The sequence below is a fragment of the Gopherus evgoodei genome, chromosome 16 (genome assembly GCF_007399415.2).
Source record: "Gopherus evgoodei ecotype Sinaloan lineage chromosome 16, rGopEvg1_v1.p, whole genome shotgun sequence".
Lineage (NCBI taxonomy): Eukaryota > Metazoa > Chordata > Testudines > Testudinidae > Gopherus > Gopherus evgoodei.
In genome coordinates, this window is record NC_044337.1 from 9,635,040 (window position 1) to 9,657,075 (window position 22,036).

Here is a 22,036-nt window from a genome sequence, read left to right on the forward strand (position 1 = left end):
TATTAAGCTGGATATTTTACAAGCACTGCAACTGAGACACAATCATGGTATGAAATGTTTTTCTGAGCTTGATAGAAATTGAACTGGTTTTCCATAAGAAGCTGTGACCCATTGCTGGTTTCCCCTCATGAAGATAATCAGGGAATCGGAAATGGGCAAGACAGCTGTCAAAGGTTTTGGTCTCCGTAAAGAGCGTGAGAGTCTGAAAACAGATTGTGTGAATAATTCACATTGAATAACTTATTTGGTATATCTAGCCTCTTTTTTTTTTCTCTGTCCATTGAATGTCCACAAGCAGATCTCAGTGCTCTCAAATGCATCCCCCACTGAAGTTCATCTGACAGATTGTTCACATTTTTAAAGTCTGTGTTTTAATCACAAACAGTGAATGGATGATACGCAAAAGTTAAAACATGCATTGTGATTGGTTATAGAAATTCCATGCCATTATTTCTGTTCCTTGACTTGTTGACTTATAACTACAACAATCTAGAGGAGGTATGAAGAAGCCAATGGGGCTTTGTATCTTTCAGGGTGAGGGAGCACAGAAGCAGGATTAGAGAATTTTGGATCATTTGAAATAGAGCTGTATAGAGGATGGAAGTCTCATTTCACAAAGGATCTTGAGATTTCAAACTCTGGCTTTATTCAGAATCCGACTGAAAATAGAAAAATTCTAAATTCTCCACGAAGGAAATTTCTCCCCACCAAATTAGTTTTGTGTCTCAGTCAACCCATTTTGTTTCTAATTCATTTTGTTTACATGTTGATGTTATCTATTCCTTTTATAATATACCATAAATATAATACAAAAAATAAACAATGTTAAAACAATGTCATTTCAAAACAAAAGATCGAAATGTTTCAACATTGTCAAAACTCACTCCCCATCCCAGTTTTCTTCCAAAATGAAATTCTGGTGAAATCAACCCCATTCTGCAAAGCATAATGATTTTGACAGACCCGCACAATGCATTGGAATATGTGGTTCTTTCGAAATTTTTCCAACTAGTGCTAATTTGAAACCACCTTTTCCTTCTGGATCACACAGGCCTAGCCAGAAGCAATATTGCTAGAAAAAAATAGGCAACTGTAAGATATTATTAGCGGGCCACAGAGTTTACATTTAATTTCCTCTTGTCGCAGTGTGTATGCCTGCATATTCTTAGCTGTGAAAAGTGCAGTCAGATCCTTATCTATCTCATTCAATTGCAGTTGGGCCATAGCTTTAGCGAGGGGTTTTGGAAACTGAGTCCTGCTGCTCTCTTAATCATCCATGTCCTCTCCCATATATAAGATATACTAAATGGGTGGCATTTGCTGGTCTGTAATTTTCTATCATCACCACCCAGTCACTGACATATGGTAACTGTGTGTGTTTGTGTTTGCGCACTTGGTCTTAGTTGCAAATAACTGAGTTAGATTATTAGCTGACTTGGTTAATTGTCTATTTTTCGAGTAGTCAGCAAGCGTAAAAATCACTTTCTGCAATGATTCATGTGTGCAAACACTCCCCTACTTGAATGTCGTGGAAAGCAGCCCTAAAAGTGGAAGAGGCGTAGTCCAGACAAGCTCATTTTAAAGTTTGAGCCAATATTCCTGGGAAATACTTTGTGGTGCTCTTCCAGCTTACCAGAGAACCACAGTTCTCACTTGCATCAAAAGCTATAGGGAACCCAACTGATGCAATTGTGAACCTTAAGTTCTCTTTGTCAGTCAAGGGTAGGTTGTGGCTGCCTGTGTCATACTGATTAAGGGAAGTCTGGGAACATGGAATAGCCATGGTGGATCAGACCACTGAACAGTCCAATAGCCTGCCTCTGACAGTGGCCAAATACATTGCTCAAGAGCAGTTCATTCCATATTCGAATTTGAGCTGTCTTAATCGGACACATAGGTCACATGGTATGTGTCTTTGCCCTAAAAGAATGTGTGCAGCTGAGTGAATTGGGGTTTAGTGTGATCACTCATGCTTGCAAATCCAAAATGCATTCTTCGTGTCCGTTCTGCACTGCTTGAGTAGGATCTGACATTGCTATGATCATTCCCGCCAATTAACTCATTTACTGGCATATTTGCAGTAGACAAACATAAAAGGGGCATGAAGCAAATTTGTTTAAAAGTGCTGCCATGCATTTGATACTTTTTCCTTTTGCCATAGTCACCTTGCTGTAGAAACCCAAAGGTGTGTGGACTAGGGCTTTTCAGACTCTCCACAATTAAATATAAACTTTTATCCAAGCTCAACTCACAGTGTCTGATTAATCATAAATTCATACATTCCAAGGCCAGAAGAGACCACCATGATCATCTTGTCTAAAATCCAGCATAACGCAGGCCCTAGAACTTCCCCAAAAGAATCTTTTAAAAAAATAAAAGCATCCAGACTTGATTTTTAAATTTTCAGTAATGGAGAATCCACCATGAATCTTGGTAGGTTATTCTGGTGAATTACTCTTGCTGTTAAAAACATACACCTTATTCCAGCTTGATTTTGTCTAATTTCAACTTTAAGCCATTGTATCGTGTTATACCTTTATCTGCTAGACCAGAGGTTGGCAACCTTTCAGAAGTGCTGTGCCGAGTCTTCATTTATTCACTCTAATTTAAGGTTTCACGTGCCAGTAATACATGTTAATGTTTTTAGAAGGTCTCTTTCTATAAGTCTATAATATATAACTAAATTATTGTTGTATGTAAAGTAATTAAGGTATTTTAAATGTTTAAGAAGCTTCATTTAAAATTAAATTAAAATGCAGAGCTCCCCGGACCTGTGGCCGGGACCTAGGCAGTGTGAGTGCCACTGAAAATCAACTCGTGTGCCGCCTTCGGCACGCGTGCCATAGGTTGCCTACCTCTGTGCTAGACTGAAGAGCCCATTATCAAATATTTGTTCCCCGTGTAACTATTTATAAACTGTGATCAAATGACCTCTTAACCTTCTCTTTGTTAAGCTAAATAAATTGAGCTTCCTGAAATTCTTTAAAATGGTGACGTCTGTAGTTTGCTCAGGCTTTCAGTCTATGCAGGGCCGTGGCTAGGTATACAGTGTAGCTAGTCAGAACGGCTGTTGCTTAGTATGGATAAATGTCCAGCATTAAACTCTCTACAATTGGAGTGAAATTCACCCTTGTGGGTGAGTTAGCTCAGGCATTGTGCTGGCAGGGGTGGATTCTACCCTTTCTGAGGATGTCTCTCATTTGTGCCAGAGGAGTCTGCCTTGCAGCACGTAGGGGATTTGAAAGCCTGTGATAAGGAAGGAGGGAAGGTGAATGGAAGAAAGACAGTGTGGTCCAGTGGATGGGACACTGGCTTTCGGAACCCTGGGGTCTATTCCTGGCTCTGCCACTGACGCACTGATTTTCAGAGGCACTGGGTGCTTGCAATTCCCAGTGAAGCCAAAGTAAGCCGTGGGTGCACCATACCACCGAAAATCCTGCCTGACATGTATCGGTTTGGGCCCCCAAAAACAGGAAGCCAAAGCCAGTGGCCACTTCTGAACACTTAGGCCTGGCCCCAAACCACTCTGTGCCTCAATTTCCCCATTTGCCAGATGGCAATGATAGCACTTACCTCCCCTGTCGAAGATCCCTTGGGGATCTGTGAGTAAAGCGTTTTCTTTGGGCTGCTGTCAGGGGCTCAGTGTACCAGATACAATGTAACTGTTGGACCAGACCACACATACACACCGCATCAAATGTTCTGAGATAATCTGAGCTGGATAATCTGAGTTTTTTGCTACTCAGATTGATCTAACATTCAGTACTTGTAAGTCTAGCAGGAATGAGGTCGGGGGTGGGGTGGCTCAGCAGTTGCCCAGTTGGAATAGCAAAAAAGGGAGATCCAACTAAATAAATAGCACAGAGCTTGAAACAGAACCCTGGCTTCCTTCAGAATATGTCACTGCTCCTTGAGCTTGGGTCTTCTTCCATGCCTGAGGTAAGTGGCATTCCCACTGCACATTGCTATGTGTGAGAGGTAGAAAGGTATACATGAGGAGGGGGCTAATGGGGAAAGGGTGTCAGTGTTTGGCCCTCTGCCAGGACTGCACTTGCTGTAGGGAAATCATTCTGCATCTGAATTCCTTTTGACTGAACTGGAGTGTCTGTCCTACCAGCCAACCTTCAGGGAAATAAAATGAATAAGAAAGCATATTTCTAACACTTCAGATAATGAGAAAAACTCACACATTTTCTTTTTAAATTAACTCTCATGTCCTCTCTTAATTGTGTTTGACCAATGCTTTGTTTCCCTTCTTTTCTTCCTCTATTACATTCGGCTGTGCGCTCTCTCTCTTTATCTTTACTTTCCCTTCCTTCTCTCCTCTGCTATGTATTCTCTCTGTCCAGCTGACTCCCTCTCCTCTCCGTGTGGTTATTTGGGAAGGAAGAGGGAATTTATAGCTTGCACTGGATTCTGTTACCGACTGTTCCACCCATCCGACCCCTCTGGATCTTTCAGTACATGATTTCATGCCAGATTGTAATGTTACCAACTATTTGGGAGCCCAGCAAGCATTGTGGCTTTCATTAGCTTATAGTAATACCTCCTGTGTTGTAGAGCAAAGCCAGTGGTGAGAAATTTAAAAGAGTACATTTTCTCGTCATTTCGTCACAATGGATGAAATTCACCCAGCACAGAGCCAACACTAGGTCGATGCACCACTTCCGTCCAAAAACCTGGGCTTCCATGACACGGCATCAGTAGTGAACTTCACCCAAAGAGCCTCTGCGAACATTTCAACCTCTTAACCGCACAATGTAGCTGCCCTTCAGAGTCATCAAATGCACTTAATTTTTTTCTTTGTGTCCTTTGGAGAGAAATGGATTATTTGAAAGTGATTCATAGATTCCTAGGCCAGAAGGCACCATTCAGATCATCTAGTCTGACCTGTCTAACACAGGCCAGAGAACTTCTCCGTCACTCTCACTGTTAAAAAATTATGCCTAATTTCCAGTCTGTTATATGAAGAGCCCTGTGTTGAATATGTATTCCCATGTAGGTGCTTATAGGCTGTAATCAAGTCACCCCTTAACCTTCTCTTTGTTAAACTAAACAGATTGAGTCTCTTGAGTCTGTCACCATAAGCCTGGTTTTCTAATCTTTTAATCATATTCCTGGCTCTTCTCTGAGTCCTCTTTAGTTTTAAACATTCTTTTTGAATTGAAGACACCAGAAATAGACACACTGTTCCAGCAGTGGTCAGACCAGTGCCAAACAGAGAGGGAAATCACCTCTCTTCTGCTCAAGATTCCCCTGTTAATGCATCCAAGAATCCCATTAGCCCTTTTATCCAGTGTCGGACTGGCAGCTCATGTTCAGCTGATTATCAACCAAAACCCTCAAATCCTTTTCAGAGTCACTGCTTTCCAGGATAGAGTTTCCCGCTCATCCTCTAAGGATGACATACTTTCTTTGTTCCTAGATATATGCATTTAGATTTAGCCATATTAAAATACATATTGTTTGAATGCATCTAGTTTACCCAGATATCCAAATTGGTCTGTATCAGTGATGTGTCCTTTTTATTATTTACCACTCTCCCAATTTTTGTGTTATCTGCAAAATGTATCAGTGATTGATTTTTTTTGTTTACTTCATCATTAATAAAAAATGTTAAAGAATGTAGAACCAAGAACAGAATCTTGCAGGACGCCATTAGAAACATTCCCTGTTGATGATAATTTCCTGTTTACAGTTACTTTTTGAGATCTATCAGTTAGCCAGTTTTAAATACATTTAATGCGTGGCATGTTCATTTTATATCATTCAGTTTTTTAACCAAAATGTCATGCTGCACCAAGTCAAATGCCTTATAAAAATCTATGTCTATTACAGCAGCATTATTACTTTTATCAACAAAACTTGTAATCCTATAAAAAATCAAATTAATTTGACAGGATCTACTTTCCATACCCCCACATTGATCGACATTAATTATATTATGCTCTTTTAATTCTTTAATCAAGTTCCATATGAGCCACTCCATTATCTTGTCCCAGCTTGATGTCATACAGACAGGCCCATAACTACTCGGATCATCCCATTTACTGTTTTAAAATATTGACACAACATTATCTTCCTTCCAGGCTTCCAGAATTTTCCCAGTGTTCCAAAACTTATTGAAAATCACCATTAACAGTCCAGTAAGCTCCTCAGCCAACTCTTTTAAAACTCTTGGATGTAAATTATCTGAATCTGCTGATTTAAAAATATCTAACTTTAGTAGCTGTTGTTTAACATCCTCCTGAGATACTAGTGGAATGGACAGAACATTATCCTCATCGTATGATGAGAGTGCATCATCTGTTCATTCCCCCCGCCAAACATGGAATAAATGTATATTGAACATTTTCACCTTTTGGATGTTGTTGATAATTCTTCCATTTCCATCCACTTATGGACCAATAACATTGTAAGGGTACTTTTTGTTCCTAATATATAATAAAATGCCACAAGAGGGTATAGTTAGCAGCAGTGGGGTGAAATTAAAGTAATGAGAATTGAGGCTGATTGTTGGAAAGAATCATCTGCCACTGTGAGCTCTTTCAGACTGTGGAATAGTCACAGTGATAGCAACCTTCACTTGAAACTGGAGATTAAAAATACGGGGCCAGGTTTACTGGCACCTCCAACTGTTTTGTGCCTCTCTAGTGACAAAAGGTAGTCCTAAGCTGGGTTCAACCAGCCAGTTAGACTATGTTTATGGTTCTTTTGCATGGCCATCATGTGCTGGTGAGTCCAACTCATATTATACAGTAGAGAACAATCTTGTATTAGCAGTTGGACAGGACAGATTACCGAACAGCTCATTTCTCGCCCTAACTGCTGAAATGCAATATACAGTTTTAGGTAGCCTCCTACCTCCTTCTACAGTCTCTCAGTCCTGATATCTTTCATCCTTCCATCAAAATGTATAGCTTACCTCCCTGCCTGGAGGTGGCCTGCTCTACTCTTAGCCTGTAGGTTTGTATTTCAGAAGATTGTGAAATCAGTGCTAAGCCATAGTCTCTAATATCTTTTCTCTCTCTTCTTTGCTTCTGCCTTTCCTTCAGGTCACCCTGATGTAGAGCAACCTTGTAAACCCAGTGTCCGGACTTGGTCTCCCAATTCAGGGGTCCACCAGCACACAGTACCACCAGTCTGTCCCGAGCCCCAGGGCTGCTATCTGGAGCTGGAGTTCCGTTATCCCTTGATCCCAGAGTCCCTTACGGTCTGGGTGACATTTGTCTCCACGGATTGGGACTCCAGTGGAGCAGTGAATGACATCAAGCTTCTAACCATCAGCGGGAAGAACATCTCTCTGGGGCCCCAGAACGTCTTCTGCGATATTCCTCTGACCATCAAGCTGAATGCCAAACAGGTGGGCGAGGAAGTGTACGGCATTCAGATCTACACCCTAGATGAGCACCTGGAGATTGATGCGGCTATGCTGAGCTCCATCCCACGGAGCTTGCTGTGTGCAGACTGTAGACCCATCCGGTACAAAGTGCTCCGGGACCCTCCCTTCCAGACTGGTTCTCCATTTGTGATCTCAAACCTCAGCAGGAGATTCATGGACACGTAAGTATCTCTAGTCCGAAGGATGGACAAATTGTTTTGGAAACGTCTCTCCCCATAAAATTACACTGGAATGGCAGAGTTCTGAAATACTTAGAAAGGCTGACTCTCCACAAAAGGGGCCACTCTCAGGGTATATGTCTGGAACTGGAAGTCCCAAAATCACATGAGATGGCCTGATCTCATGGGCTTTCCAGCCTAGATTTGCAGACACAAGAAGTTCGGATCTTTTTTTACCACACAGACTACTAAACTTATCCAAGTTCTGAACTTTGTGAGAGAACCCAAGAGAGAGTTTTGGGACTAGCATGGTGACACTCAGAAGAATATATTTTCTAAGAAATATGTGTGTTGTGGTGGGGAATCATTTGGAGTGCTCTGATTGGGAATATCCAAAGCTGAGGGTGGCGGGGGGGGGGGGGGGGAAGAGAAGGAAGTGCATATATTTGTTTACATTTTTAATGAATTTATTTCAGCTACATTTTCATCCCTCTTATAATCACTTTCTGAAGTTGAGTTTTGTTAGCACAAATGTTTGCAGACTTGAATGGGACTTACATGAAACGTGCTTTTTGCAAGTTCTCTGTACATAAGTGAATTTCACAGTGGGTTTTAGCGTAAAGCCTGATTAGAAGAGTTATGCTTATCCAATCAGGGAACATAAACATTGCCATGTGACTTTTATGAGGCCAATCAGAACTTAAACTATGCAGAACTTAAACAAAAGTAAAAAAAAAAATAGTGTAATAACTTCAAAGTCATTCACGCTCTGTTCACAGAAAGAAAAAAGCAAAACTGTTTAATAAAAATATTCTTTAGTAATTACTCACTCACTTGTAGCAACACAATGAAGCCTTTTTGAAAATTAACATCAGATAAAAGGAACAAAACTGCTAAGGAAACCACATGCTAATTAAAAAAGAAGATAATCTTACTACTACTATCTAATAGCAAGGAAGACCACAGCTTCTTAAAGAGTTTCCAAATATAATAAAACAGATTAATTAACAATCCAATAATTATAAGATACTGCCACTCTGGCAGCCCAGTTGTACAACTGAGAGAATGCAAATTGTCTCTGAGCGCATGAGAATCCAGGTTAATTATTAAAACCAAAAAATGTACATCATTGGGATCCTCAGTTGCTTATAGTTAAGCATGCGCTAAAGTATTTTCCTGGGCTGGTGCTTTAAATTGCAGTAGTTGCTGGCACTTACAGTAAATAAGGTTATTGACCTATTGGAATTATGTGAATTTGTTGCAAATGCCTCTTTGCCTGAGAACTGTCCCTTTCTTGTTGGAAAAAAGGATTGATTTTGCTTGAAACATCTGCATTCCTTAGCACAAATTCCATGAAATGGGCCCAATTCTGAGTTCACAATGAAATGTGGGGGGAAAAAAAGCCTTTGAATTCTAAGCACTGTTCTATCAAACTTTGTTCTGAATATTTTTCAGACCTTTGTCTGATAGTCCTCTTACCTGGATTTGAGAGAAGAAAGATTGCCTTGTGATTAGGGCACTGTGTGGGGATTCAGGACACCGAAGTTCAACTCCCAGCTCTGCTCCAGGTTCTTTCATGGCCTTGGACAAATCATGAGGGACAAAACTTTCAAAAGTATCTAAGACACTTAGGAGCCTAAGTCCTATTTTTAAAAGTGACTCAGACTCCTAAGTGCACTGAAAGTCAATGTATCTTAGGCTCCTAAGTTCACGAGTCCCTTTTGAAAATGGGACTTAGGCTTTTATGTCACTTAGAGTCTTTTGCCGTGGGCTCTTTGTGCCTCAGCTCCCTTTCTGTAACATGGGGACAAGAGCACTGCCCTATCTCCTGAGTGGGCTGTGGGTAATAGCTCAGGTACTACAGTGGTGAGGGCCAAATAGATCCCTCGGTAGATTGTGTAAGTGCAGCCTCAGATTGGTTCTTTCTTCTGACGTATGGCAGAATCCTTTGTAGCCTCAGTTAAGAGCTAGACTGAAACAGGATAAGCTTTCCATCATCAGCCTGTGCTGAGTGTTTTTTACTCACCAGGCAGAAAGGAGAAGGCTGCAGGTGGTCCTGTGAAAGAGAAGCTAGAATATATCCCTATGTAAACATGTACATAAACTATCACTTTGAAATATCTCTCAGCCCAGATTCTCTTCTGCCTGCGTGTTTGACTCTGTATAAGTGGAATTCAGCATCCTGCTACCAGCTGACAGCGCAGCCCATCTGTCTCTCTGTAAACCCCAGGCCCATTACTCCTCTTCATTGTTTTTGCATGTTTCCATATTGACTAGAGTTGCATCCACACATATATATATATATAAATATTGTGGAGGAAGTTGCATGTCTCTTCCGCTGCCTCCTCTGACCTTGGTCTCTGTTTTCTCTTTTCTTCCTAAAGAAAATATTTGCTTGTTCTCTTATCTCTCAACAAGATCTTCTCCCCAGGTGTGGCAGTGATGAAAGGAAAATTAATTTCTCCTACCCTCTTCCTGCTGGTGGAGAGAACATCTCCCTGAGCTGAAAGGGGAGACAGTCTTAATGGATAGCTCTTGCCTTGTCAGCATTAGGTGCTCTTACAGGAGAGAGAAAATAGCAAGAGTAATGCAAGCCTTTTATTAAGGAACACAGACCCATCCCAACCCTGCCGGCTCTCAAGTTGAATTAGAATCCCAGCTCTCGGTGCAAGCAGGCTGAGATCAGGGAACCTTTCAAAAGGATGGGGCTGAGATCTGAATGGCCTCTTCATCCCTGCAGATTAGAGATGAACCGGGCAAATCTCAATAGCTTCAGCTGACTTCGAACATCCAGGTTTGCTTGAATCCATTAAACAAAGTGAAACTCATCAGCTATGAACCGACTATAAACCAAAAAATAGGGGGGAAATAAATAAATAAAATAGTCAAACCAGCTGCCGCGTGAAAATGCTGAGTTCTTCCCAGCTGTAGGAATAAGTAGAGAGGGGCCTGGCCTGCAAAGTTCCCCAGTACTCCTGGGGGTTCAGTTCTGGGGTTTTCATTCAGGCTGATCACTAGAAATAATTAGGGATGGTCAAACCAGTTAACACAAAACCTTTTGAACCCTGCTATCGCCGGGTACTGTGACCCAGTTAAAGCTGCCATGGAATCAGTATCTCAGCATTTGTTCTGGAGCAAAAGCCCTTGAATTTTTAGGGAGAGTTTATTAAGTAGAGAGAGCCTGGGACGGGAAGCTTTCTCCAAGGTGTTGAGAAAATGGGTAGCTGTCATTCACAAAAGACTTGTCCTGTTTCATAGCCCCAGCAGTCTCCACTGATCTCCCCCTTTTCATGAGTGCGGCCTTTTTTTCAGGAACAAACGTTGGAGAAGAGAAGCCATCAGAGACTCAGCTCTCCGTGTGCATTGGTGGCAGTGGGCAGCCTACAAAGAGCCTCTGCACAGACAGAGGTGGTCTGTTCAAAGTTCTCATTTGTATTATAGCTGTACAGTGTGTGCTGGAACTCTGGAGAGACGGAGCTGTCGCTGAAGAGTCCACAGCTGGGTTGTATTGTTCCTATGAATTCCATTACACACTAAAATCCTGGGATCTCTGTCCTCCTGCCACGGGGCATGAGTAACTCCCATTGAAGTCAGTGGCACTTGGCTCCATGGGGAAGAAACTCAGACCCTCACCAAAGATCCCACAATAAAATAGGAACATGAGTGCACAGGGGATACAATAGGGATTTCACAGTGTCCCTAGAAACCTGGGCTCCTGCCTTTATGTCTGTATGTGGCAGTGATTTAAACTGGTACTGAGCCAACCATTCATGTTGCAGTACAGAGAGTTTAGCTATATTCTTAGCTACGTGGCAGGTCGTTCATGAAACATGTTTAATTTTTTTATCAGTCTGTTAGGGTTTAGATACAAATGTAACGCTTGTAGCTGGTTATGCAGGAGTGTCCAGGATGGGGAGAAGGTGCATGCGGGCTTTGGCTCCTGTTATTCACTTTAAATGGTAAGAGGCCGTGTAGACATAGCGTGATTTCTATGTGATAGCAAAAACCCTCTTGATTCTTCACTGTATTATATCAGTTTGACACTGGTGGAACTCCATTGTCTTCAGAGGGGATTTACTGGTGTAGAACTGAAGTGATGCAAAGGAGAGAATCAGACCCCCAAGCTTCATCACAACCTTACTTTGTATCCTGCCTTCTTTTTTGGATGGAGAAATCATTTGTATTGTGGGTCTAGTGTTACATTTTGTGGCAAGCTGGAGACTGTTAACCACCTAGAGTCTGACCAAATGTGCTTGAAGCTTTTTCTCTTTTGGCCAAGTCTTGGAATCTCCCTTCGTCAGTTGTCATTCAGTCCTCAAGCGAAAGTTTCAGTAAAGCCAATTACTGAGTAAGGATTTCAGCAATTACGGCCCTATCCAAAGCTCATTGAAGTCAATGGTCAATGGGCTTTGGATCAGGCCATTAGCCAGTGATGCAGTTGAAAATAATGTGAGGCGGGAAAAGGGGTATGACACAACTACTCAGAAGACAGCATGCAGATGACTTGAGCAAGAGAGAGGTTGTTGGTCCAAATTGCAGTTGACAAACCTGGACTCCTGAATCCCATCCGTTGCTTGTGTATTCTTGCTAAGAAGCCTGAGGCGAGGCATGGGGAACTGTACAAATTGTTAGTAAAACTTCTGAGATTTGGAGGCTGGTTTAAGTTTGCTTCCAGAGGTGTCACAGAATTCTTGAAAGTGTACGAGACAAGAGCAGCTCCAGATTCCTCTCCAGCATGAATGTGACGGCTAGTCCAAGACAAAGCACTCTGGCTTGAAGGTCTCTTCAAGATCACTGCCACCAGGCCCTGGGGGGAATTCTTTTCTCACCCCCACACCTCTGACATACATCTTAAACTGGGCAGGGAGGATGACTAATTCTGTTCCCACATGCCAGGTATGAATACCTACCATTGCTCACCCACACGCAGCACACCAAGTGCCTGGCAGAGAGAAACCAAAAAGAGAAAATCCACTTTTTTTTCCTTTCTACTATTCTCCTTAACGTTCCTTTCAGAGCGTTTCCTTCACATGTGCAATGGTACTTACAGCTAAAGTGTATGTTGCTATTATTTACAACCTCCAACAGTGTGCTAGGTACTTTACAGGAGAAGTAAACCAGGTCCTTGCTTCAAAGAGCAACAATCAAATGTTAGAGGCTAATATTGCTGCTGTTGGTAGGGATTATACAGCTCCATTTAGCTGATCAGATCTGGCAGCTGGCAGCCACATTCTTTTCTTTTCTTTTCTTTTCTTTTCTTTTCTTTTCTTTTCTTTTCTTTACTACTGGTTTAAAAACACCAGGTTATTTTTGCAAGAGAATGAAATCTGCTCCCGCCCCCTACAGAACAGGCATTGCGAGCCTCCCTTGTAACACCCCCTGCCAAAATGTTCTAGTCCTGACCTGGAGAAGCAAGAGGGCACATTCATTCTTCATTCCGCAGGCAGTTTTTTTCTGTTAAATATGCACAAAGGTGCCAATTAGCACCAGCTCTGGTGATGGATTGTGATTATTAGCTGTTGTGGTTACTTATGTAACACCATAGCTACATGTGGCACTTCACAAAACACACAGTTCCAGATTTTCTGTGCTGGCTGATCTGCATTTGATGTCAGATCAGGAATGGGAGAGCAAAGGTGGGTTTATGCCTTAGCAGCACTCTGGTGCTGACATGGGGCTGAGACCATTTTTTGGCCTCAGATTCAACTTAGGGTATGCCTACACTGCAACTAGGAAGTGTAATTCCCAGCCTGGGTAGAAATACATGTGCTAGCCCACCAAAAATAGCAGTGTAGTTACGATGGCACCTGCAGCAGTTCAGGCTAGCTGCCTGGATACATACCTAGGACCTTGTATGGGAATGTACTCAGTGGCTAGCCTGATCGGCTATTTTTAACATGCTAGCTCAAGCAGCGCTAGCACGAGCACATTGGCCTCAGCTGGGAATTACACCTCCAGCTCTGGTGTAAACCTCACCTTAGAGAAGCTTCAGAGTTGTTCATAGCTGTCTGTGCCTCATGGGTGGTTCCAGCCAAAGAGAACAGGTAGAATGCAGAAGCACTCTGATTATGATTCTTTTCTGCCTAGAGATACTCGCTTCTCCAGGGGCTGGGAGCGGTGATGGAGAGTTGCCATTATGCAAAGAAAATCTGCAAGAGGCACGTTAAGATGGATTTGTAGCCCTATGCCCTGCCAGAGCCATATAGCGTGGCCCACTATTGAGTTGTGGACAGATATCCATTAGAACATGAACTGATACCACCAACTCAAGCATTGTTGGCCACCAAGCAAGCATTAGTTTAAGATGACAAATTTCAGTCACTACCAGCCATGGTTGCATTTGAACTAGCAACCTAGCAACAGGGTTTTTAGCTGCAAGATGATATGAAGGTTAAATGGGACCTTTCCCACTAGGCAAAATAATTTATTGCAGGTGAAACAATCTCAGAGCTGCGGTGAATTAGGCTGTACATTACTCATGGATAATTACTGTTCGCTGATGTTTCCCTTTTTATGTACCTATTATTTGGGCTTCTAAATAAGGCAAGAAGCCCCAGGAATCTCCCAGGAATAACAAATGCATTTTCTTTGCTTGACTGAGGCAAGAAATATTGGACAGGCATGTGTTATGCAACAACTTAAAAATAACTCCTTTGTAAAACTTGGACTGAGCCTTGAATACCACAAGAAAGGCAGAAATATGTTACCTGCATTTTTATCAGCAGCATCAGCTAATCCAGTTTTCTCTATTACTTTTGTAACTATTGGCCTGATCAGTTGCTGGGCATTTAGTTTTATATCTTTAATATCTTTTGTGTGGTATTAAAATACCAAAATGAGACACGTTCATGGAGGATAGGTCCATCAATGGCTGTTAGCCAAGATGGTCAGGGATGGAAACCCAAGATCTGGATAGTCCTAAATCTTTGACTGCCAGAATCTGAGACTGAACAACAGGGGATGAATCACTTGATAAATTGCCCTGTTTTGTTCATTCCCTCTGAAGTCTCTGGCATTGGCCATTGTTAGAAGACAGGATACTGGGCTAGATGGGCCATTGATCTAACCCAGTATGGACATTCCTATGTTCTGTTAAAGTTGGAACTCGGAGTCAAATCAAATGGGAGTTGAAAACAGAGCTAGATTGGCATTGCAATATGCTCTGCCCTTAGTACCACATTTGGATAGGACACCAACGGACACTACAGAAAACCCTTTTAGGCATATAATGGCTTACACATATTCTGAACAAAGAGAGGGTCCTATGATACCCTTAGCAAAATTAACCTCTCAGGCTTGAACCTGTTCATTGTGGCCAAGGTTTTTAAAAGTGACTAGTCAGGGTTTTTGTTTGTTTGTTTGTTTTATTTTGTTTTTGAGGGGGTGGGGAGCTACCTGAGACATCTAATAGGGCTTGGTTATCAGGGAGATAGTGCTCAGCACTTTTGAAAATAAGGCCTTTTTAGAGTATCTCAAGCTGGGCATCCAAAATCATTAGTCATTACTGAGAATCTTGGCCTCTGAAATGAAATACAATTAACTGGATCACTGGTTCACAGTGCTTGTTTTTAAGTATGTCCAGTTGCAAATTTAATGACAATAGAAGAAGTTAGTTCATGATGGGACTTTAGCTGGGTAGAGAGAGACCAGTGGAAATAGGTTCCATCTGGTTATTAAACCATTAAATAACCACAAATGATCTCCTAATAGGACTTGTCATAATTTGAAGTGGATTAAGGCAAGGCACAGAGCCCCTACAGAGGGAATTGTGAAAGAATATTCCTTTGGAATAGACACATCATCTCCCTGCACAACCGACAACAAGCAGAGATACATTGTACGCATGAAAGCACACACATATGCTATTAGGAAGGAGTATCCTCCTCCAAGGAGAGGCTCAGGACTCTGTGATTTTTTGGTGCAACTCTCCTAAGAAGAAGAGAAGTTCAGAAGAGCAAAGAGGTGGTTTAGCTGAGAAAAGAGGAATCTCAAAAGCTCTATGTGCACCCAGGTCTTGATTCAAAACCCACTGAAAATCAATAGACAGTCTCCCCTTTGGATCAGTCCCCTAGAGTATCCGCTTGCATGGCTCGGTTTCTTCACGCTGAGTATTTTGCATCTCTTCAGGATTACACAGAAACATTAGAGTATTAAATTCTGAAAATGAGGCCTTGGCTCAGGATTGCTGAAAGAAAATCCTAGAGGTCATGTCTGGATTCAAAGACTCTACCTTGCTCAACCCTGGAGGGACCTTCCTCCCAGGGACATGCTCAGTAGTGTAGGACTGATCTTAAAACCAATTGAACTTCAAAACCAATCTGCAGCTGAACCATCTATATGCTGAGTCCTGCCTGGGAGAGTATACGGACCACTCACAGGGTCCCCATCATTTCTGCCAAGAACCTTTTTCAATTTAAAAAATAGGGTCTGAATCAGGCATTTCCTAGGTAGTGTAGTTGTCAAAATCAAGTTAAAACACTGGTAGCAGTCTAGTCAGTGAAATGCTTTGCGCAAGGGAAAGAAATGTCAACATCATTAAAGGGGTGAGTAATAAAATGCTGGCAGGGGCGGCTCCAGGCCCCAGCGCGCCAAGCGCATGCTTGGGGTGGCATGCTGTGGGGGGCACTCTGCCGGTTGCCGGGAGGGCAGCAGGCGGCTCCGGTGGACCTCCCGCAGGCGTGTCCACCAAAGCCGTGGGACCAGCGGACCCTCCATAGGCACGCCTGCTGGAGGTCCACCGGAGTCGCCTGCCGCCCTCCCGGCAACCGGCAGAGTGCCCCCCACAGCATGCCACCCTGCTTGGGGCAGCAAATTATCTAGAGCCGTCCCTGAATACTGGCCACCTATCTTGGCCTTAATATCTCAAAATTATAGATCAAAACTAAGGTTCAGCAGTGACTTGCTGATGATGGCCCTTCCGAGCTCCAACCTGCCTCCAACTTGGTTTGTTCCCATCTCAAACTGACACACTGTAGTTGGGTAGCTGATTATTTGCCAGATCCCCAGCTGGTTTATACCAACTGAAGATCCATCCTGATACATTTTAGCTTCCAGACCGGTGCTGGGTCAACTCCTAACAAACCCCTCTCTCTGAAATTGCTGAGACAGAACTTCACAGGGAACTGTTCTAATTGAGAAGCTCTCATACCTTAAGTGAACATCACCTGAAACTGTGCTCAGGAAATGAACAAAACAGATTCCTGCCCTCAACCCCCAGCTTCTTTAATAACCAACAGGTGCTGAACCCCTTAACCTATATACTTCCATAAAACTGCCTCTCGGGCACAAACTCCCATCTAAGACTTCGGACCTCTAACAGTTACTTTATCCTGGAATTTGTAACCCGATCCTATTAAGAAGCTTCAGAAGGAGCTAGTCATCTTTTAAAGAAAAAATCTTATTTTGTTTAACCAATAATCTTAAAAATTGTCCATCAGTGTTAAAAAGTTTGTTTATAAAAACAAACAAGAAATACCTTGGTGACCTTGGCGGCAAACTTTGTTTTTTATTAAATTTGCTACTGTGTTTTAAATTGGTACCAGGGCAAATACTTGTACGATTATATCAAAGTCTGCTGGAGTTAATCAGTTGCATATATATGTTTGCTACTTTAAAACCTCGTGTGTTTGCATGAAGGAAGAAAATGGTCTATTTAAAGGACAAGTTTCAGTGGTTTAATGTCCAAGTTATCTGCTAGCTATGTACGTGGGGCTCAACTTTCAGAGTTAGGTTGCTATATTAACGTGCGCATTACTGCGTTTTGACCACTCAGAACAGCACCAGTTACCTATTATAGAAACCTATGTGCTGATCTGAGCACCAAGTGTAGAATGGACCTTTTAACCTAGGTTGGAAATTGAACTCGTTGGCTTATGCTCTTTTTTTTTTTGTTACACCAGTGTAAATCTGGAGTAAAGTTACTGAAATAAGTGGAGTTACTCCAGATTTATGCCAGTTTAACTGACAGTAGAAATTGTACCATAGCTGTCTATCTTTAATCTTTTATTCACGGATGTCATTGTTTCCAGTGGTATACAAATGCATGTTATGTGCAAACACCTGTTTCTAATTGATTTGATCATTGCTTTATCGTTGATATATGTGACATCGTAGATGAGACATGTGGAGGCTCCCTAGCATTGTGGAAGTGGGTAAGATGTTGACATTGATGAGGTACTAGAACTAGCTTGCCAAGACAGAGTTAGAAAAGAAAGTTGGCTGAGGGCCTGGTCTAGTTTCTGTTGAAGTCAATGGAAAGGTCAGACTCAAGGTTGCTAGAACCACTTGGTAATACAAAAGGTGCTACATAAAGTACTCAGTTGAGATGAAAACTTGAGACATTCTTGTTATTTCCCCCGGCTATGGTTAATACCAACTGCTGAGTTGATGAGCAGAACATGTGCATCTCTTATATACTGCATGGAAAACCACTGTCCATGTCAAATGGGCAAACATGTTAGAATCCAATGGCCAGATCCATAGGTGGTGGAAATGGACAGAATGCTGTTGATTTCAATGGAGTTATGATACTTTATGCCAGCTGAGGATCTGGATCTAAACTTTAATTGTTGGAGTTCAGAACAAAGCACCCAGGAATAGAATAAAAGGCAAATCAATTAGACTAATTAATGTCTATCAGATCAGACAAAAATCCAGGTGAGACAGTTTGTTTATACATCCACTTGTGTGGGGTCTGGGGTGAGGTGTTAGCCAAATCAAACTCTGCTTGTGTAAGTGTGACCTTGGAAGGGGAGATTGAAACACACTCTTTGGAACAGGAGGTATAACTGGTAAGGATATAACATTTCCAAGTCCAAACGGTCCAAGTTACTCAGGCAGTTTGTTAGGGGAGGCTTCGTTTCTCTGCACTGTTCTTTCCAGGTGGCTAAGAATTTCGATCAGGCGGGAGAATGGAATGAGTGAGGACTTCTTTTTTTGAAATGACAACTGCCTAAATTTCAGAAGCGGTATATGGTTCTGCGCAAATAACTGTCTCTGATGCACAAACCTCACACGTTGTGCAAGCTGGTAGGAGATGAGGTAGCTAGTAGGGGTTGGCAGGACTTAGATTCAGTGCCAGTGCAGTTGGGTACTTTTGCATTTGCAAACATCTGCCCATGTTCGTGAATGGTTTATAAACATCAGCTGATGATCAAGTTGCAAACAACCCTTAGTTGTCCTCCCACTGCTCTTCCAAGACTCATGGACTCTGGGACCCTCTCCAACCAACATATGTTTGCTATATTGAGGGCACTATGTGGCCTGTGTATCCCTCCTGAGTTCCCGCAAGACCTCAGGCAGAGATGTGTGACTGTTCTGCTCCCCAGGCTGGTTCATTCTGGGAGTGACGATGAAAGATGCCTTACATGGTTTCAGCTGCCCCCAGTACTTAGTGCTTTTAGGGTGGGGAAGCAGTTTGTACCCCTTTACTTCTCCTTCCTGCTCCCTATTCTCACTTCCAAACTGGCTTTCTATGGAACACAGCACCCCATAATCCCTTGGGTAATTACTAGGGAGACTTGTCTGCTCCATAGCAAATGCATGCTGCAGATTATAGGTTGAGGACAGGAGAGGCAGTGTGGTCTAGTGGATAGGGCACTTAGTTGGGACTCAGAAGACAGGATTCTATGCCTTGTTTTGCCACTGAGCTGCTCTGGGACCTTGGGCATGTCACCTCACATCTCTGTGCCTCTGTTTCCCAACCTAACCTTTGTGTCTCTTGTCTATTTCAGTTATAAACTCTTCAAGGCAGGGGCTGTTTTTTGCTATGTGTCTGTTCAGCACCCAGCACGAATGGGCCCTGATCTATGCTGGGGCCTCTAGGTGCTACTGTAATAATAATAATAATAATAATAATAATTCATAAATAATAAGGCTACTCCTGGGTGAATCTGAGCCCAAACGGAGCCAGTGTTCATCCTTGCCACTCTGTGAAACTCTTAGTCCGTTCAGGTTTAAGTTGAATTTCAGGCAGAGGGACAGGGTAAAATCCGTCCAGTCATCTCCAATCTTTGCTCCACAGGGAGCACAGCCAGGGGCCTGTCAGGTTTATTTAATCCTGCCACTAACTTGTTTTGCTCTCCCTGGTGAACAGTAAAAGTCAGAGGATGGCGCATAAGCCCAAGCCTCCCGTTAGGGCCAAGCCTATCTTCCATAGAGAGAAAAGAATCTCAGCAGGAGCCTCCTTGGTGTTCGTTTCTTCTAAATCAACTTTGTGCCAAGGAGACAGGCGGGAGGCTTGTTTTGAGGCCCTTGCATCTGCCATGTCGCTTGGCTTATCCAAACAGCGAAAGATCTGACGGCAGCTGAAATAATAGACAAGTGCAAGAACTCGAGATTTTTGACGTCCTTCTTTTGTTTACACAATTCCATCACCCCCCTCCCAGCTTCAGAATCAGACAGGAATTCTCTTCATTGTCTTCTCCCGTGCCTCTCATACCACTTTTATTTAAAAGAGAGCGAGAGAGAGAGAGAGAGCTTACAGAAGAGAGGAAAACAACACTATTTGTACAGTCAATAACAGGTGTGATCAATATGTCCTAAAGTGACCCTCTCCCCGGGGCCATCTATTATAGGAAGAGCTTTTGTAAGCACCATAGGCTATGGGAGCATGAAAAGCCACAGTGACTCTTCCTAGGTGCTCTTATTCTTGCAGTGGAAGTAAAGTCTAATGACTCTAGCTTCAAGCAGAAAGGATGGGACAGCTCTCAGTAATCCAGGAGCATGCTTGACCACAGAAAAAGAGAGAGTTGATTCTCTACTACTTTATTGAACCTCGTTTCTTGACCTGAGCTCAGGACCAATCTTATGGAACATCATCTCTGAGCTACAGAGCTCCCTCAGCTCCCATTAACTTAAATAAGGCCTCTTATTTTGGTGCCTAAATATGAGTTTGAAATAGCATATGAACTTGGACAGAGCCCTTCTACCTGTGCCTCTGTTTTCCCTCCCATTACCTTGTCTGTCTTGGCTATTTAGATGGTAAACTCCTTGGGAGAGGGACTGTCTCTCCCTGTGGGTCTGCACTGTGCCTTGCACAATGGTCCCTGCATCCCAGTTGGAGCCATTACTGTAGTATAGCTAATGAATAACAATCACATTAATCAAGAGGAGCGGTGCAGGCTTATCTAAGTTCTCCTGCCAACATACCTCAAGGAAAGGAGGAATTTAGTCTCTATGGGTCAGATTTTTAGAGGTATCTAGGCACCTAACTCCCATTAAATCTCACCCTATCTCCATTCCAGTTTGTGATCAGACACATACTCCCATGGAAGCCAATGGGGGAAACTGCCATTGGTTTCAGTCAGTCAGGATCAGGCCTCCCATGGCCAGTTGTGATAATTCTTGTGGCACTTGGACCACTAGGAGCTGGACTGAGATCCCCACCCCCATCTTGTTTCAGCCTGAACATGGCTAACTCACTCGTGTAACATGCATTGTGGGGACTTTAGGACCATGGACCAAAGCAGGTGATGGGCATAACAAATATGAACTTGGCAGGAATTTCAAAATGGCGGGAAAGGGGTTTCTTGCCTGAACTCAGGTTTTCATTATACAGGACAGCCACACAGTAGAGCTAATCAAAATGGCAAAATACTGGGCAGCTTTGTCTGTGGAAAACCTTCATCTCCTCAGGATTCAGGCTTTGTGACCATGGTTGGCCCACCCTAGAGCAGTTGGTCTAAGATGTAGCAGCCAGAGAAAGTCAAGGCCACAGCTGGTCACTGCCAGCTGGCTTCTTGCTTTGCTGGGCTAGGCTTCATCACTAAGGAAGAAGACCAAGGGCAAAGGTGCTGGAGGAAAGTAAGGCTCCAGCTGGGACATGTGGAAGGAAGGGTTGGTTCTGGGGTGAGAGGAGGGCTGAAAGAGAGAGTCTGTTCAGAGAACAAAGTCTTTGGGGGAGCAGGACCCAAACTTTTGGTGAATCAAGTCCCCATTTAGGAGCAAATAATGGCTGAGCCTTCTTGGGAACACTTAAGGTGTTGAGGCTACAGAGCTTTCCTTCACCCCTCCCACGCACCCTTGCTAGAGGCAGCCGCAATTTGGTTGCAGGTACTCAAGACATTTGAGTGCAGTGGCTCTCCACCTTCTCCTTACATGATAGGAGCACCTGGCTAGCCTTCCTTGCAGCATTCATTACTTTTATGGAACTCCATGCTCTCTAGGGGCAGAAGCTGGGATGGTCTCTAAGAAGATTTTCAATTTCATGACAAAGGTGGAACTTTATAATTAAAAATTTATCTATCTATCACTTTTTTTACTAAAAACACATTGGCCTTTGCAGTGGGAAGAGAGGGTGCAGGGAGCTGCTTTCCCCCAGTATAACCAAACAGGAGACATCTAGAATGGAGCTGATTTCCCTTGCAGAGTAGGAGAGGCAGCTAGTTTGGCCAAAGGTGCCCCTAACAGGGACGTACCCAGGCATGCCTAGGGTGCAATCCTAGCTCCTGCACATCTGCAAGCATTCAGAGGAGTG

General features: G+C 42.9%; 1 protein-coding gene across 1 annotated transcript in view; it reads left to right on the forward strand.

The window, feature by feature from the left end:
- Positions 1 to 22,036, forward strand: part of PAPPA (pappalysin 1) — a 217,566-nt gene that overhangs the window by 81,659 nt on the left and 113,871 nt on the right. The window contains exon 7 of the mRNA XM_030535942.1: positions 7,056 to 7,563. Coding sequence (XP_030391802.1) covers positions 7,056 to 7,563 — 508 coding nt within the window. The remainder of the gene's footprint in view (positions 1 to 7,055; positions 7,564 to 22,036) is intronic.